Source organism: Chinchilla lanigera, unplaced genomic scaffold (assembly GCF_000276665.1).
Source record: "Chinchilla lanigera isolate Chin_1 unplaced genomic scaffold, ChiLan1.0 scaffold00024, whole genome shotgun sequence".
NCBI classification, from domain to species: domain Eukaryota; kingdom Metazoa; phylum Chordata; class Mammalia; order Rodentia; family Chinchillidae; genus Chinchilla; species Chinchilla lanigera.
In genome coordinates this window covers 24,195,180-24,209,005 of record NW_004955425.1, presented here as the reverse complement: position 1 = coordinate 24,209,005, position 13,826 = coordinate 24,195,180, and the positions used below count along the sequence as shown (strand labels likewise).

The following is a 13,826-nucleotide window of genomic DNA, read 5'->3' as shown; positions in this document are numbered from 1 at the left end:
TGACCTATACTGGACATTTCATATAAATGGACTCACACATAAATAGTATATTGTGGTTGGTTTTTTTCACTTAACATACTATTTTTAAAGTCATCTATGTTATAGCTATAGTCATCCATGTTATAGAACATTTCATTACTTTATATTGATGAATAATATTCAATTGTATGGCTACACCACATTTTTGTTATCCATTCATTAACTGATGAAATTTTGAATGCTTCCACTTTTACTTATTATGAATATTGCTGTTGTTAACAGGCTTCATATTACTTCCTGTGCTCGTGCACAAGTTACGTATGAAACATATTTTCTGTTCTTGAGTATATACTTGAACGTGGAATTGTTGAGTCAGAGGATAACTATGTTGAACTTGAGGAACTCCCAAGTTTTATCTAGGTATCTGTACCATTTCACATTCTTACCAACAAGGTGGGAATTTCTAATTTGTCCAAATCCTCAGCAATATTTTTTAAATTTTATTTTTTACCAATACTTACTATCTCTTTGGTTGTGACCATTCTATTTAGTATTTGATGGTATGTTCTTGTAGTTCTGATTTACATTCCCCTGACAACCAGTAATGGTGAACATCTCTTCGTGTACTTGTTAGCCACTTTTATATCATTTTGGGAAGATGTCAGTTCAAATCGTTTGCCCATTTTTATTGAGTTGTCTTTTTAATTTTGAGTCGCAAGAGTTATTTATTCTGGATCCAAGTCACATCCAATATGAGATTTGCATATATTTTCTTCCATTCTGTGAGTTGTCATTTTATCATGACACTACCTTTTGAATCATGAAATATTATAATTTTTATGAAATCCAATTTATTCTTTTGTTACTTATACTTTTGATATCCTGTCTAATAAATGATTGCCAGGGCCAGAGGTATAACTCAGCAACACAGTTTCTGCTTTTCCTAGTTTTTCTTTTAAGAGTTTTATAGTTTTAGCCCCCATTTAGTTTTTTATCTCTTTTGAGTCAATTTTTGTTTATCCTTTGAGGTAGGAGTCTGACTCCTTTCTTCTGAATGTGATATCTAATTGTCCCAGTGTCCTTTATTAAAAGACTATTCTTTTTCATGAGATCTTCTTGGTGCTACATTCAATCCTAAGAGCAAATGAATGCAGCTTTGGAGAACACACATTACAAAAGCCAGATTCACCTGCAGAGTGTATTTCCTTAGCTTAACATCCTCTGTCCCTGCGTTTCCTGATGCAGGAAATATGGAAAATTCATCTTTTTGACTGTGTGTCTCGGGAGATGTATGAAGGGAAGAGATTAAGAATATTAGGGTTAAAATGAGTAATGTCATAAAATTCTTTACAGGATGTAATCTCACATAGAAAAAAGCTAAATAAGAAAAAAGGAGGAGAAATGGAAATACTGAATAACACTGACAACCAGGGAATCAAAAGCTTGAGCAAGGAGAGAAGGAAAACACTGGAAACATACCAGCAGCTGTTCTACCTTCTCCAGGTGAGCACAACTGGACTCTCGCCATGCGATTTGGAAAACACCGTCTTCCACATCTGGGTGACAGTGGTTCTTCCCCTGTGCTTCTTGGGAATTGCAAATGAGCTCCACACCCTTATAAGTACCACGGGCTATTTTAAGCAGTATCTCATGTAACTCTTACTGTAACGCTGGGAACTGGAGAGACCAAATACTGCAGTGCTTTCCATTTTACAGGTGACAAAAATGAGAAACAGCCAATAAATGTTAAAATAGGTGTTTGGAACCCAGGCATTTTGACTGCAGAGCCCATATTCTTCATATTGTACTATATTATATTCTAGAACAGTGATGAGCAGAAATAGTATAGGCCTAATAATGACACAAACAGATGCTGTTAGCTGTGAAAGAGCTGAAGTAACTGAAAATCAGATCTATACAAGAACCAGCCTGCCCTTCTTTAAGGAGAAAAGCCAGAAGGCTGGGATTAGGAAATAGAACATCCTTGTTATCTAGTTATCTCCATGGCATTACTGTGTTCTAAATGAATTCTAATTTTCCATTGCTTCCAGAGTGCTGGTGAGAACTAACAGATGGAGTTGATTATGGTTGGATATTGATGGGCCAGTTCGTGTTTTGCTTGACCATTGACTGACCTCCCCCACCCCACTAACACAGTTAGTCACAGAGGAAATGAGTGGGCGGGAAGGACAGAGAAAGAAACAAGCCTCCCGTCCAGCCTCCGCTGTGTGGGTCGCTGACTCCGTACAGCCTGGAGATGCCCTTTGCTTGGGAATGTCACTGTCATTTGTGTGTGTAGAACACGTTACACAAACCATAAACACGAGTTGTATCTATCCCAGGGGGTAATTCAGGTTTAAGAATTCTCTACTTGCAAGAAAGCTCTTTTCCAAACAGATGTAGGTGCCTCCTATGGCCTCTGTGTGGCAGCACAGGAGGAGAAAATGTTAATAATTGTCCGGAACCCTCAGCGGCCTTACAGCAGCAACCTCCTGGAGCAGAGGGGCCCGCGGTTAACAGGGACAATTGTTGGCCTAATTGTCCAGCGGGCCTGATTTAGTCAACCACTAGTTGGAAATTTAATCACAAATATTCACCAGTTGTTTACATCCATGAACTCTCAAACTTAGGTAGGTTCTTCCAGATTTAGTTTTTCTTAACATGCCAGAATTTGTCATAAGAAATGTTAAGCTCTAGTCAGTGGCCCACGACTTGTGTTGTTTATCCTGTTAAGAAGTAGAGGTTCATTAGGCAAAGCATCGGCCAGCTAATAAAGGCGTCGCTTTGGGTTTCTCTCTTAAGGATGACTAGAGGTAAAGTTTGGGGGTCAGCTAAAGACAAATGACCAGCCTCTTTCTTGAGCTCTAGAGTGAGTTTCCTTTCTCACAATCTCCATACACTGAGTTAAAGTTGGAAAAGAATTGTTACAGAGCTGTCAAAAAGCTATCCAAAGTTGCTGCTTCGTGGAAGTTCGAGCATTCTGAACTCAAAAGTAACCCTAAGTGGTAAAGTAAACTAAAGTTTGGATCTTCCTGAAACTGCCAGAGCCCTTTGAGTGAATGCTAGCTTTCCAGAATGGGAATTAAATATTTCCTTTTCTCATCAGAAGGAAGATGAGGAAGAGGATGAGCCTTCAACTTCTGTGTGAATTGTCTCCTCTCTAAATACGGCTTTCCCTCCCCCTGGGTTAGCACAGGTGCATGAAGGCTGGCCAGTACCTGACAGAGTCCACCCTCAGGGGAGCCTCGGGCCTCCCGGTCAATTTTCTTTTAATTCTGGGTCAGTCTTTTGAATTCTTGCTTTGCTCTTATTCTTCTTCTTGTTGTTGTTGTTGTTGTCATCATTGTCATCATCGTCATAGGTGGTGCTAGTGGTGGTGGAGGTGCGGCGTTTCCCTCACCAACTCCCGCCTCCTCAGCTGTCCCCCCTCTCCTCCCCTCGATGCCTGTGGAGCATCATGGCGCTCTCGCTGTCTCCACATGCACAGCCGCCTCATTCCCTTTCTAGTCTGAAAGTGTTATCTGTTTCCTTTTATCATCCATCAGTCCTCCAGGCCAGTCTCTGGGTCTGGGGCCTCAGCTCATGGTCAGCAGCCTCCTTGGACACCAGATCCTCTGGGATCGTTCTACTCTCTTCTTTGTCTCTGCAGAAAATATGAATATGTGGCTCCAAATGGTTACCAGTGCAGAGTGTACACTACATTGTACAGTACAGAACATATGTGCTACATAACATTTAAGTCCTTTCATAATAACTCTCTAGTACAGCTTCCTGTATTACAGCATTCATTATTAGCCAGTACCTTTAAAGTCATACTGTGGGCCAGCTCTTGTCTATTTGCTTTTAATGACATTCAGTCCCTGAAGAGCAAGGAACAAGATACTGCTTTAATAATACATTAACTGATAGCCTTGTGGGGGACTGTTTTGTTTTCTTCTTTCCTCTTTCCATGTAGACCAACCCTTTATACTTGGCTAAGCTGATCTTCCAGATGCCACAGAACAAGTCAACTAAATTTATGGACACTGTTATTTTTACACTGTACAATTATGCCTCTAATCAGCGGGAAGAATACCTGCTCCTCAAGCTTTTCAAAACTGCTCTGGAGGAAGAAATAAAGTATGTATACAATATGTATGTAAAAGTACCAATGCACAGGTTCCTTTCTTAGTGGACATGATCTCAGATTTACTAAAGTAATTTTTAAATTACTAGGATATGTTATCCATGGATACTAAGTATGTCAAACTTCTTGAGATTGAAATGGAATCTCTGTGGATGGTTGAATTTTTATAAGCTGAGAGCTTTATTTAGGTACAGTTTTCTCCCACCAATGATCCCTAACTTTCAATTTTGCATGTTCACAAAAACTGGAGACCAAAAGCTTATTGAAAATCAATGAGAAAATTTACTTTATCGTCTGAGTGACATGGAAGTTGTATTCTCTTTTTTAACTGTGCTAGTTTCCTAGGGTTTCCAGAGCACAGGGGCAAGGCAGCTTTGCATCTGGGTCTGTAAGCCAGAAGAGGTCTGACTCATGAGAAGTAGTAACGCCCTCTGTGGAACATGGCCAGTCTGGATGAATGTGCATACGGTGTGACAGATTTGAACAGATGGAAAGAAACAATCCAACTATGTTGACTGAAAGTCATTTTATGGAAAAGGAGCCATTTTTCCCTTAAACTTTGGGGAATCATTATCATTTCTATAGGAATAGACTAAAGGTGGAAATAAGGCCCACTAGTCTTAGGACAATATGGGCACAGGTACAAGAAAGAACATAGATGAGTCTGGGCCATGTGTGGCTTGGTGAGTACTGGGAGGTAACGCTGGAGAGGGAGACAACCAGAGGTTGAGTCCCTGCTCACTTTCTGGGGAGTAAGAAAGGCTTCTGATCAGAAAGTGGATGTGATCTTTTTTGAGAAGATGGATCTACCTGTCATGTATAGACTGGATGGATTAAATTTACACAGTTCAGAGATGTGGGGGAGTCAGAAGGAGAGAGATACAATCTGGATCTAGCACACTGGGTTTGAGCTAGACAGGGGAGAACATCAGAAAGTTCAGGCTGGCCCCAGGAAGGAGATATGAGTGAGATACAATCTGGATCTAGCACACTGGGTTTGAGCTAGACAGGGGAGAACATCAGAAAGTTCAGGCTGGCCCCAGGAAGGAGATATGAGTGAGAAATTGAGATCAGAGGACAGGTCCCAAAGAGACTGCGGCTGAAGATGTGTGTGTGACAAGCAAAGTCTGAGGGCACAGCATGGGTAGGGCAGGACCTCTGGTTTCACCCTGACTGTCCCAGCAGCACATACAATTAGTCAAAAAGGGAGAGAAAACAGAATTTTAAGTAAGGAAGAGGAAATGGAAAGGAATGACTGGGTAAGATAAGGACCAGAGAAGGGCAGTCAGACCCTAAAGGGAAAGGAAGTGGGGCCAGGGGAAAAGCATCGGAACGGGGCAGGGGCCACCAGCGGGGGAAGGGAGAAGCAGAGAGGGAAAAGGTCATGGTCCAGCCGTCAGCCATGCGTCATGGCCAGGAAGCTGCGTGATGAACTCAAGTGGGATCTGAAGATGTAGGAACAGTTCATACAATCAAGAGTTATTTTTAAAATTTGGTAAATAGAAGGGAACTATACTTGTACAGCGTCACTCAGTGTTGTTAGTCTTGGTTCACTGTCAATTCTGTTTGCCTTCTAGATTGAAGCTGGGCCAGGATCTTATTTTTAGATCCTTAACTTGCTCAGATAAACACACATCTTACAAATGGTTGCTTCTTTTCAAATTACACCAACATCATGTTCCTTGAGAAAATCCGTCCCCAAAGGTCTTGCCTGCCAGAGAGAATAGACATTGCTTAACACTGTCCACAGAAGCGAACCATCTTATTTTAGCCCGGGGTTTCTTTAGGTCGAAGGTGGACCAGGTACAGGACATTGTTACTGGTAACCCCACCGTCATCAAGATGGTCGTCAGCTTCAACCGGGGAGCCCGGGGACAGAACACCCTGCGCCAGCTCCTGGCTCCAGTGGTAAAAGAGATCATCGACGACAAGTCCCTGGTCATCAACACCAGCCCCGTCGAGGTGTACAAGGCTTGGGTGAACCAACTAGAAACACAAACCGGAGAGGCCAGGTACCAAAGTCAGGGTGACGTTCTGCAGCCATCCACACATGCATGCTTCTGTAAACTCTCAAACCCTAAAAGTTCATCAAAAAAGTCATTTTCAATCCAAAATATGGTCTTCATTTAACAAATTCATGCAGACTGCTTTTCTTAGACCCTTTGTCATCTTTACACTAAATGATGTTCTCAAATAGCAAAACCAGTGGGTCCCAAGTGGTGCAGCTCCTGTAATTTCCGCCCTTCTTCCTTCCTTGTGTATTTCTATGCATAGACCTGGAGGTAGTATACCCTTTTTTTCTGGCAAAACTCCTTTTTGAATTGCTGAGTGAATAACTTCCATGTATAAGGAAAACAGTCGAGGTGCAATGGCTTCTCCTAGGTGGTGCTTTGTAGATGTAATCAGTTCCAGCCTTCTATTTCCTGAAAAAGAAAGTTTTGTGAAATACTGAAGATCTTCACAGAGAATTATGTGGTGTGATCAAAAAATACGGTGAAAATGTTTTGTTTCCTTTAATTACATTTACAGACGCATCACCATTCATCACCCTTGAAATACTCCCCCTCATTTCCAGCACACTTACCCCATCAGTCTTGCCACTTTCTAAAAAAGTTCTCGAAGTCTTTTGTATTTTGAGTTCTGCTGTCTTGGCTGCCTTATAATCAATTCAGAGCATTTACCTTTCATGCTCATTTTGATTTGGAGGGAGAGGCAGAAGTCTTGCAGTACCAGATCCAGTGAGTAAGGTGGAAGAGGACACTTTGGTTTTTGGTTTTGGTTTTTGTTTTTTGAGACAGAGTCTCCCTATGTAGTTCCAACTGGCCTTGAACTTGCACTAATCCTTCTGCCTCAGCCTTCCAAATACCGGGATTACAAACATGTGCCACACTGTAATGTTTTTATGAGCCTGCCTTTCCATTGGATGGCAGTGGGTAGCAGCACTCACCATACTTTTGATCATACCTCATAAGAACATTCACAAGAGAGGACTTCTGGGTAGTACTTTGAGGGGTTTTAATGACAGTTGTCTTTGACTGTAGTAACAGTGTTTAAGTCCTGACTGTATATGTTGATCAAACCTTGTATGTAGGTGCTCACTTTGTAATAGTGTCAAGACAGGAAAAGCCAAAACATTTAGCTTTGGAGGATTTATTAAATTTTTTAAAACACATAATAGAACAAGTAGCTATGGAATAGCAGTATAGATATATATTCACTGGCACAGAAAATATGGTCATGAGCTGGGCATGGTGGTACACACCTGTAATCCCAGCACTCAGGAGGCTGAGACAGGAGGAATGCCACAAGTTTGATGCCAGCCTGGGCTACATAGTAAATTCAAGAAACTACATAGTGAAACCCTATCTCAAAAAACAAAACAAACATATAGATAGATAGATGGATACATATATATTCATGATATATTTTTCAGCTGCAGTTAGGTACAGACATTCCATTTTCTTTCTGTAAAATATGGCCATGTATATGCAAGCATACATAGGCGCTATGATGTATAACATTACACCATGACAATGAAAGGCCCGTACATTCTAAGGTGTAAAAATTGGTTGCTTCTGTGTTGCTATTGTTTTTCTTTATTATGAGCAATTTTTCTGTAATAGACATACTGCTTCAATGAAGAGGCCAGGAGTGTAGCTCTAGAGCAGAGCACTTGCTTAGCATGTGTAAGGTTCTGATTCCCAGCACCACAAAGAAAAGAAAGTAAATGAGTTATCTGGATTTGTATTAGCGCTGCCATAGGAGGTGGTCGGTGACCACCAGTTCACCACGCAGAGCTAGTGTCGTAGAGCCAGTGCGGCAGGCATGAAGACTCCTACTGAGGCCCCAAGTCCACTCAGAACCCTTCTTGTGTTTTCAGCAAGCTGCCCTACGATGTGACCACAGAGCAAGCCCTGACCTACCCGGAAGTGAGAAATAAGCTGGAAGCATCCATTGAAAACCTTCGAAGGGTCACTGACAAAGTTCTCAATTCTATCATTTCCTCCCTCGATCTGCTGCCGTAAGTTGGATTTGTAACCACTTTGACATTCTCTGCCAAAAGTTCTTGGAAAACTAATGCAAGATAAGCCTGAGTAGTGAAGACAGGAGTTCTCCCTCATCTTGTGTTTACTAATGTAACCTTTCACATTCATAACTGCTCTCCAAAGAAGGAGCAGCGCTTTGGTCATAGCAGCAAACCCTGCATCATCGTCAGTGGCAGTCCTGTGATTCCATTACCATCTCATTTTATGTTGAATTTTTAGGAAAACTGCTGAGCTTTAGTGACTGGAACAATTGTGTGTTTCTTCCTCACTTAGCTTTTTTCCATTATTTTCTTTTGTCATCTGTTTTACATGTAGTTACGGATTGAGGTTTATAGCCAAAGTACTGAAGAATTCCATCCATGAGAAATTCCCAGATGCAACAGAAGATGAGCTATTGAAGGTAGATTTCCAAGGGTGATCTCACATAGCTTTTCTTTGGGGGTGTGAACCAAAATTACAAATATACCATTTTGTAAAAATTGTCCCCATGTACAACTATTTGTAACCATAAGATACAGGTCTTCTGTTTCTAATGACTATTAAGATTATTGATTACGGTGAGGTTAATTTAGAAATCATAGACATTACTTGCACTTTTATACTGGAGTATTTGGAAGGCAATGAGCATATTTTTCATCAAAAATAACTTTTTAAGTATTTTAGTGGGTGATCATATTCACTGCCTGTACTTACCGCCTTTTGAGAGTCAAATCAGAAAATGATCTGCTTTCTCTTGGGAAATATAAATGAATGTAGACTTTAAGAAAAAGCAATCCAAACCCTTATAGTCTCTCTTTTTAAAATGGTCTTTGTCTTCTGCATCACCGCAGATTGTTGGAAACCTCCTGTACTACCGGTACATGAACCCAGCCATTGTAGCCCCTGACGGCTTTGATATCATTGACATGACGGCCGGAGGACAGATCAATTCCGACCAGAGGAGAAACTTAGGGTCGGTGGCCAAGGTGCTTCAGCACGCAGCCTCCAACAAGCTCTTCGAAGGAGAAAATGAGCATCTCTCATCGATGAACAATTACTTGTCAGAGACCTATCAGGAATTCAGGTGAGGAGAGCCAGTAACCTGTTCAAATAAACACGGAAGAAAGCGGACCAAGAGTAACTTGTGATCTGTGCCTGGAGCTTGAGATGCGGGTGGAAGACAGGGACCCCGGATGGCAACAGCAGTTCTGCTACTGGTTGCCAGTTGGGGCAGAGAACCGAGAGAAGAGCAGGCGAGGCTGCTTATGCCTGGTGCTCCCAGCCCCACCCAGCCCTGAGCCGCCTGCCGCACGGAGCCCTCCCTGCTTGTATGGTTTCCTCCCTGGCTTGCTGCAGGCTCACAGTGCTTAGGAAAACACTCTCAAAATAGCAGATTTCTGCTTTGTTGAACCTAAGAATAGAGTAATGCTTTCTACAAGGGTATTTTCCAATCAGGAAGAATTTGCCTTATCTGTGATAACAAACAACCGTAGGAAATGAAGTTAGAAAGGTTGGGAAAGCCCCAGCGTTTGTGTTTGTAAATGGCTGTGCGTGCATGTGTGCTGTCCTAGTCCCAAGCCTTTCTTGGCTAGACGAGCGGAACTTCATCCTATCGACTATTGTGTTATGATTGCAACTCCGATCGTTCCAACAGCTGAGTGAGGCCAGTTAGGCTCTTTTGTCCTGTGGTCCTGTCTTACAGTGGATAATGGAACTGTAACACAAATGTGCCCTGTTCCAGCCCGTGCTTGGCCACTAATTTTTCCTTCTTCAGTTTTCTCTGGGTCAGGAGCTTACTTACCAGCGAGGGTAGTTAGTTCATGACTACCTCGAGGCAGAACGTTGGCCTTTTCTAAGACAGTGACCCCCAGTGCACTTACTGCAGCAAGTGCTCATTTCTCAAGCCACTATTCAGTTCTTTCACTAACTGAAAAGCCGTATCTGTTGCCTGTATTCCTGGAAATCTTCAGCTGTGATGGAGCACCCTTTTCCTTCCTTTATTCTGGAATGACTCCTGTCAACCATCTGTGTTCCCGGCTCCCCTTCATTTAAAGAGAAATAAAACCGAAAGCCTCCCCTTGCTTCTTCTCAAATTTATCCTTTTTCTCTTCACATTTATCCCTTGTGTTCCTCAGTTACCCTGAAAAGGCACAACCCGAGTGGCCCAGGACAAGCTGCTGTCACCCGAAGGACGCCCCTCCAGTGCAGCTGCCGGCCATCTCTGCCCCTGAGACCCAGGCTGGGGAGGGAAAGATGGCTCCTAAGGTGTCAGCCTTGGGTACACTTAGGAGAGACACCACGGGCGATTGCAGATGAAACACTGGCAGCTGAGTAGAATAAAGTACATATTATGCCGGGGCTGTTTAGGTCAAACGACATGGGACTTCTGCACTGTCATCAAAGGACACCTGGCCTCCCTCCCCGTCTCTCTGTTCTTAGGCTCTGAATCCTGGGGAGTTTTCTGTATTTGTGTGCCTCGCCCTTACCGTCTTTCCATGCATTCACCGGTGTTGTTTGGATCAAATAGAAATTCACCGGTTCCTCTGTGTCAAATCATAAGAGACATTCTGAAGGGCAGTTAGGGTGGTGTAAACCCTGGAGCTTGAGCCATTTAAAGCAGAAGTTAACTAGTTCCTTATTGGATTGTGTTCTCTACAAAGACTGACTCTCAGATGAGAGGTATTAGTCTCAGGGTAAGGGTGTTGCAGAGTGGCCGAGTACGTGCCTAGCATGCATAATAAGGTCCTATGTGTACGTGTGTGCGCGCGCGTGTGTGTGTGTGTGTGTGTGTGCACGCGCGCGTGTATCTAATTGAGTGGTTAGGGTCAGTGTTGACCTTATGGGAAATTTGACTTGTTCTCATCCAGTTCGGTTTGCAACTAGAATCACGGGATGAAGTAAGTTAGTGAACTGAGGTACCACTGTACATATACACTTTTTTTTTTTTGGTACGGAGAATCGAACTCAGGACCTTGCCCTTGTGCTGCTGAGCTGTATCCCTAGCTATATACACTTTTATTTAACTGTCAGGGGCTGTTTCAGAAGTGATAACATTTTAAGGGTGCTCTGCCTGTGATTTGATCACACTGAGTCATAAAAAGGGCCTTAGGCCCTTCATGCTCCAGCGCTGTTTCAGGAGCTGGCTCCAACACCTGGAGCCAGCAGGAGGAAGCCCTAACAAGACCCCAAGGGCTTGGGGTGGAGAACAAGGTGCTTGCCATCATTCACAGTTTCTTCTTTTTTTTTTTTTTGTTTCAGTTCTGGCAATTAAACCCAGGGACTTATGCAGGCTGGGCAAGTCCTTTACCGCTAAGCTACATTCCCCAACCTGATTGATTGACTGGACATAAGGTCTCAAGTTGCCCAACCTCACTAAGTTGGCCTCCAACTTTGAATCCTCTTGCCTCAGCCTCATGTGTAGCTGGGATTACAGATGTGTGCCAGCTCCTCTGAGTTTCCTACTTTGATGACACTTTCTAACTCACAAATTCGCTCTAACTTGAATTTCCCCTCCTTTGCTAGGAAGTATTTCAAAGAAGCGTGCAATGTGCCTGAGCCAGAAGAAAAGTTTAATATGGACAAATATACAGACTTGGTGACAGTCAGCAAACCAGTCATTTATATTTCCATCGAAGAAATCATCAACACACATTCGGTAAGTGGGGTCAGGGGTCTTAGCAGTGCACCAGGGTTCAGGCATCCGTTCACTTGAAGTTGCCTGATCTCTACAGCCCTTTCAGTGTTCATGTGCGAGTGCTCACACTGGTAACCTCAGAACGCCCTCCATAATTCACCCTCTGGCTCCTGGATGTCAATAGAACTCCTCCTCCTGAACAAGAACGTTTACTGTTGACACGATCCGTTTGCAATGCCCACTTGTAACAGCCCTGAACAGGACCAAGCCCTGGCATTCCCTACTTGATCTTGGCCCAAAGACTGAGAAACAGTGCAGTGTCTGGACACAGTGAAAGGTAGAAACAGGCCACTCAAGGAAGACAGGAAACCCTGGCCCGCTGTAGCCTCCTGTACAGAGCTGCTGCCCTTCTTCTGAAAACCTCCACTTCCTAGGTGTGGGCAGCTTCGGTCTGCATTGTGTCACAATCTATCTGGCTTCATGCAGATGTCACCATGGTAAGCTGCTGGCTCTCCATGGTGGCAATGAACAGGAATAAGAAGGCTTTTCAGTCACTGAGGGTCTTTGTTTTTAAGGCAAATTGGGACTTATTTTGTTTTTAAATCCAATTGGAGCTAGGTTGTTGTTTTTTTTTTTTTAAAGTAACCTTCTCAAGAATAGACCTTGCACTGGGCATGATGGTACATGCCTGTAATCCCAGCACTTGAGAGGCTGAGGCAGGAGGATTGGTGTGAGTTGAGACCAGCCTGGGCTTCCAAGTGAGCTCAGGGCCAGCCTGAACTGCATAGTGAGACTTTGTCTCAAAAAGACAAAAAAAAAACGAATAGGCCTTGCTAGCCAAAGCAGGGTCCTGGTGGTGCATTGGAAAAGGCCCCCAGACCTTTCAAATCACAGGGTACATGCCAACACAATTGAGGAGATTCCAGTGCACATGAAAGTTGTAGATGCTCTCGTTAAGGATTCTCCCTCCCTTGAGTTACACTGATAGCTGGGGGAAGCATAACTAAGAGGTTGGCTCTGCCCTCTCGGTGCAGCCACTTACAGGGGCTGTTTAGAATGTCAGTCTTTATCCTTGAGGTCTCCTAACTAAAGTCAGGTGTGGGAGTAGAGGAGCAATTGTGTCTGCTTTTCTCTCTCACCAGGTTGGAACAGGGAACCTTTCTGACATCTGCAACTAGCTCTGCACAAGCATTGATAAAATGAACAGGCTGCCCTCCTGTTCTCTTTTTAAAAGCACCCAGATCACAAAGAAAACTGCCTGGCCATGCACCATTGAGGAAAATTATTCCCTAATGAGCAAGCAGACTCACTCATATGTGAGCAGGGGCCCCTTTGTGTTTCTAATGGCACGTGACCCATCTGAACAGATATGGCCACCTTAGTCCCATGTCATGCTGTCCACAGACACAAAGGAATGGGGAGCTCTTTCAGAGGGAGAGATTCTTTCTTGTGGGGAGCAGAAAGAAATGCTCCTGGGTTCATTTAGACTACCAGCCTTTCAGAGGAAACCATCTGTCCCTTGTGTTGACAAGAATTGAAAACAGTATACTCCCGGGAGACAGAGCATGTGATGGCTCTGATTTCCTCCATGTGTGGGTCTGATGTGAAACAGGGAGCCTGTCCCGTTTCCTGTCTAAGTGTGGGGGCGTCCGCAGCAGACCTGCCAAGGCTGCGGCCCTGTGCTCTCCGAGGGATGTGCAGAACTTCAGTAACCAGTCTTAATGGGGACATTTTTCAGGAAATGTTTTAAATTCCATAATTAACAGAATAAAAGGCAGACACTGGTCCATTAAATCATCCTTTCTGGAGATAGCAGCCAGACCAGCTGTCTTTTCTTTAACTTGTTTCCCCCAAAATGCCATCCATACCATCCTTCCTGATTTCTCCATGTTTATATTACCTCTGTTATTTAATGTCTTCCTTTGAATCAACTCACTTTTTAAAAAACCATGCATATTTCTTTCTTAAAGTAAAGTACTTCTACTATCATGAAAAACTAACAAGCCCTGCCATAAACAAACTTTAAAAGAGAGTGTGAATCACACAGACAGAATGGTTGGAC

The 13,826-nt window shown here is 43.2% G+C and overlaps 1 protein-coding gene across 2 annotated transcripts in view; it reads left to right on the top strand.

The window, feature by feature from the left end:
* The window catches only part of Iqgap2 (IQ motif containing GTPase activating protein 2), a 216,928-nt gene that overhangs the window by 175,907 nt on the left and 27,195 nt on the right, over window positions 1–13,826 (top strand). For both annotated transcript variants that reach the window (XM_005386040.2, XM_013514848.1), the window contains 7 exons: window positions 1,333–1,482; window positions 3,935–4,098; window positions 5,893–6,117; window positions 7,986–8,126; window positions 8,467–8,551; window positions 8,982–9,214; window positions 11,653–11,785. In XM_005386040.2, coding sequence (XP_005386097.1) covers window positions 1,333–1,482; window positions 3,935–4,098; window positions 5,893–6,117; window positions 7,986–8,126; window positions 8,467–8,551; window positions 8,982–9,214; window positions 11,653–11,785 — 1,131 coding nt within the window. The remainder of the gene's footprint in view (window positions 1–1,332; window positions 1,483–3,934; window positions 4,099–5,892; window positions 6,118–7,985; window positions 8,127–8,466; window positions 8,552–8,981; window positions 9,215–11,652; window positions 11,786–13,826) is intronic.